Here is a 3683-nt window from a genome sequence, read left to right on the forward strand (position 1 = left end):
CCCCCCCCCCCTTGTGTCTGTGTGCAGGTTGGCCCAGCCTTACATCTACCCGCAAGCATATGTGCAGCCCAGCCTGGTGCTGCCCACTCAGGTTTCTACTTCTGTCAGCACCAGCCCGTACCTGGACTACAGCGCAGCCTACACCCAGTACGCCCAGGCTGCCTTTGAGCAGCAGTACCCGTACGCCGCCTCCCCGGCTGGCTTCTTGGGCTACAGCTACACCGCCAGCCCCACAGCCACTGTTGGGCCTTCCACCGCCACCACAGCCCCGCCTACCGTACACCCCACTCTCCCTTCTGCCACTGGCACTGGTGCAGCGTTCCTGCATTACGCCCCACAGCAGCACATCCAGCCAGACCGTATGCAATGAGCAGGTTGAGGAGCAGAGGAAGGGGTGCAGGAGATGGAGGTGGAGTGGTTGCAAGCCTTTGGACAGAGGATATTGAAAAATGCCCTACGGGGTGATCCTGCTGTTGCCAGAAGTAGCTTTCAGGAAAAAAGGGTGGGACTATTGCACTATATGATCAGGATGAGCTTTTGGCTCATTGGTTAAAGGGTAAAAGTAGTGGGAGGACTAAGGTTCAGGTTGAGAAGCTGAGCAGTATATGTGGCTGCTTCCGAGAGCTTCCAGAAGCTGACACTTCGTCTTTTTTCTTTTTTTTCTTTTTTTTTATTATTATTATTTTTATCCTTCTTTATTAATGTCCTTGTCCATGTTTTATTTCTATGCTATTATTATCAATGTTCGCATGTTTCTCTGCTCAATCAGTGGAAGTTGTATATGTCCATGGTACATGTTGATGTTTTGAGAGCTGTCGGGGACATGTTAAACCCCTGTTACCTCCAGATTCCCGTGGATCTGGGGTGGATATGAAGGGCAATGCTGCTTTAGGACACTGGGGGAACAGTCAGAGATGAGGGTGTACGGTGGTGATTGGGGAGCCTATCCCGGTGCTATACACAGTAAGGCAGAGCACTGCCCCATGAACAAACTTCCAGTGTTCAGCACCACACAGGAGGACAACAAGAGAGTTCACCTCAAGAGGTAACAGAAAGTTTCAGTATAAGACTGTCGGAGCTCCATTGTCCCAAGATGATGTCAGGACTACACACTTATTTTATTTGAAGAGGCCTTAATTTAAAAACAATAACAACTTCCTTTTTGAAACTTAAGTGCCCCTCCCACACCAGAGAACCAAGTGCAGAGAGTTCCTTGAAACTGACCTAACTGTTTCCAGCAGTCACATTTATCTGACTTGGGTCTTGATAATTTCAGATGGATGTAGATAATCACAAGCAGTATGTGGCCGTACGGGGACCAGGAGCTTTGTATATCGATGTTTAAAGGTAGCTGACACTGAGCTCAAACACCAGTGTTGTTTCTTCTTTTGTCACTGAGATTGTCAAACTGTTGCTCTCAAAAAGGACATTCATGTACAGCATTTTAATGTTGTCTGTCATTAAGTACATTTACAATATTTATATGTAGGTATTTATAAGAGGTACTAAGTTAAAATAGCTTTTTTTTTTTGTTTCGTTATGACTACAGTTATGGCACTGAAGTCATTTAACTTGCAGAGACACAGCTGCACCCCGTCAGTGGATTTGACAGCTGGCTCATTGATGCCCATTCATATTTTCTGGAAATGTTCTAGATTTTTTATTTTTATTTTTTATTTTTTCTCCAATAAGAATGTCTTTTACAGTTCCTTCAAAGAAGCCATACCAAAAAATAAAATAATTTGTACTTAAATATGCCTCCTGTTGTCTTCTGTCTTTATTATTATGTGAAGTGTCAACGATTAAAACCAAAGAGCAAATTTATGTCATTGCATTTGTAACAAAATACACATCCGTGTGTGTGTGTGTGTGTGTGTGTGTGTGTGTGTGTGTGTGTGTGTGGCAATGAGTGCTGTCAGGTCTTGCATATGAGTGTTGGGGGTGGGGGAGAGCAGGAGGCCCAGACTTTTATCAAGCAACAACAACACCTTCTCAGCAGAGCTGGGTGTTCCCTTGGACCGTGCACTTTGCTTTCGTTCCCTTGCTGAGGCTTTAGTATAAAACTTAAATAAAAGGTGTTTGTCAGAAAGTGCTCTGAGGCCCATTATGCTGAGCTGCAAGTAACTTTTTTTTTTCCTGTCTCTGCTAAACAAGGCTGCCTAGCACTGTCTCCCAGCAGCATTTTTTTTCCCCCTGTTTGTGCTTACATCAGCTTCTTTAGGGGATGTGTCACTTCTAAAACCCCGCTAAGCCCGGGAAAACGAAACGCAGGCAGGGTTGTAAGAAACAAAAACGCATCATTTTGTTCTCAACCTCAATTTTATCCATGCAACAATGATTTACAATATCATCCTGAGTTCAAGGGATGTTTTTATTTTTTTAGGTGCTATTGTTTTTCATTGAAATCCATTCACACCTTATTCATGCTAGAGTTACACTTGGACATGTTTACCTTCAAGTTGTTTTGTATGAGTTTTATTGCATGTAATTATTTGCATACTTCTCTCTCGTGGCTAGGCTTTCTTTTCAAAAGCTACACCAAGTTTCTTTTAAATAATGCAGTGTAGTGTCATTCTTCCACCTTCTAGTAGATTAATGAATACAAAACAACTGTAACTGTATTAGGCTGACTGAGGCTGTAAAGAACTGCTAAAATGACTTAACGATGCTAACTCAGCACTGTTAAAATTTAACCCAAGCAAGAATCACAGAGCCACACAAAGTAGTGCAGTCTCTGTACCAAAACGGCCTTCAAGGCCACTCTAACCTAAAAGGGAATTAATCCCTACAGACATCTGTGTTAAAATACCCAACAGCATTAAAATCCATGTTTAACCTGTTATAAAAAGTGTTGGTCTTTTCATAACACCTGCATAATGGCTCAATGAAGCATGGCTGCTTTGCTTGACAGGTGTGCTGATAATGCTGTAGCCGGTCACTGCTAGGCCTCAGCTTTGGTGGTGCAGCCTGTTCAAGAAGCTTCAGTTTTGATGAGTAGTAGGTGTAGTATTTTATTAGCATCGATTAGCAGGTATGGAGTGGGTTGCATGCATACATAGATGCAGTTTGCTGAGCACTTACCCTAGCATGTCACCCTCGCATCTAAATATGGTAAATTATTATAAAGCCAAAACTTGAATGAGGAAGGTTTAAAATGCAGAAATCATGGGTAACATTTAAGTGGTTACATCTATCACTTTTTAAAATATGGTTAAAAGCGGGATTTTTTCTATGGTCCCATCTTACGAGCCAAGCTTGCTAGCATTAGCTGATAACTTAGCACTCCACTGTAGTGTCCAAACATATGGTCACATATGGCTCTAAAACACAACAAAAAAAAATCAAAGATGGTAATGGTCACAAAGGTGGTGGTGACATCATAATAACCATTTCCATCTTGCTATTCTACACTTTTAACCATATTCATCACCTTATCTTTGCAAGTTAGCATAATAGCATTTCAGTTAGCACCAGAGGATGAGCATTTTGTTTTTCACAACACTGGAGCAAGAGTGCTGTCAGGGACTAGAACATATTTCCCCCACACTGGCTCCCTGTTATATCCAGAATCAAATTTAAAATCCTTCTCATGCAAAGTCTTGAATAATCAGGACCTATTTTGCCTTAAATACCTCATATTAGCGCTTAGACTGCTGGGGGCTTCCTTATCACTCACCTCTTTT

At 42.3% G+C, this 3683-nt stretch overlaps 1 protein-coding gene across 1 annotated transcript in view; it reads left to right on the forward strand.

Annotated features, from left to right (window-relative positions):
- Positions 1–1753, forward strand: part of LOC102197801 (RNA-binding protein 38) — a 9402-nt gene extending 7649 nt beyond the window's left edge. The window contains exon 4 of the mRNA XM_005746436.2: positions 28–1753. Coding sequence (XP_005746493.1) covers positions 28–370 — 343 coding nt within the window. The 3' untranslated portion in view covers positions 371–1753. The remainder of the gene's footprint in view (positions 1–27) is intronic.
- The last annotated feature ends 1930 nt before the right edge of the window (positions 1754–3683 follow it).

The sequence above is a fragment of the Pundamilia nyererei genome, unplaced genomic scaffold (assembly GCF_000239375.1).
Source record: "Pundamilia nyererei isolate P.nyererei 1_Seehausen unplaced genomic scaffold, PunNye1.0 scaffold00178, whole genome shotgun sequence".
NCBI lineage: Eukaryota > Metazoa > Chordata > Actinopteri > Cichliformes > Cichlidae > Pundamilia > Pundamilia nyererei.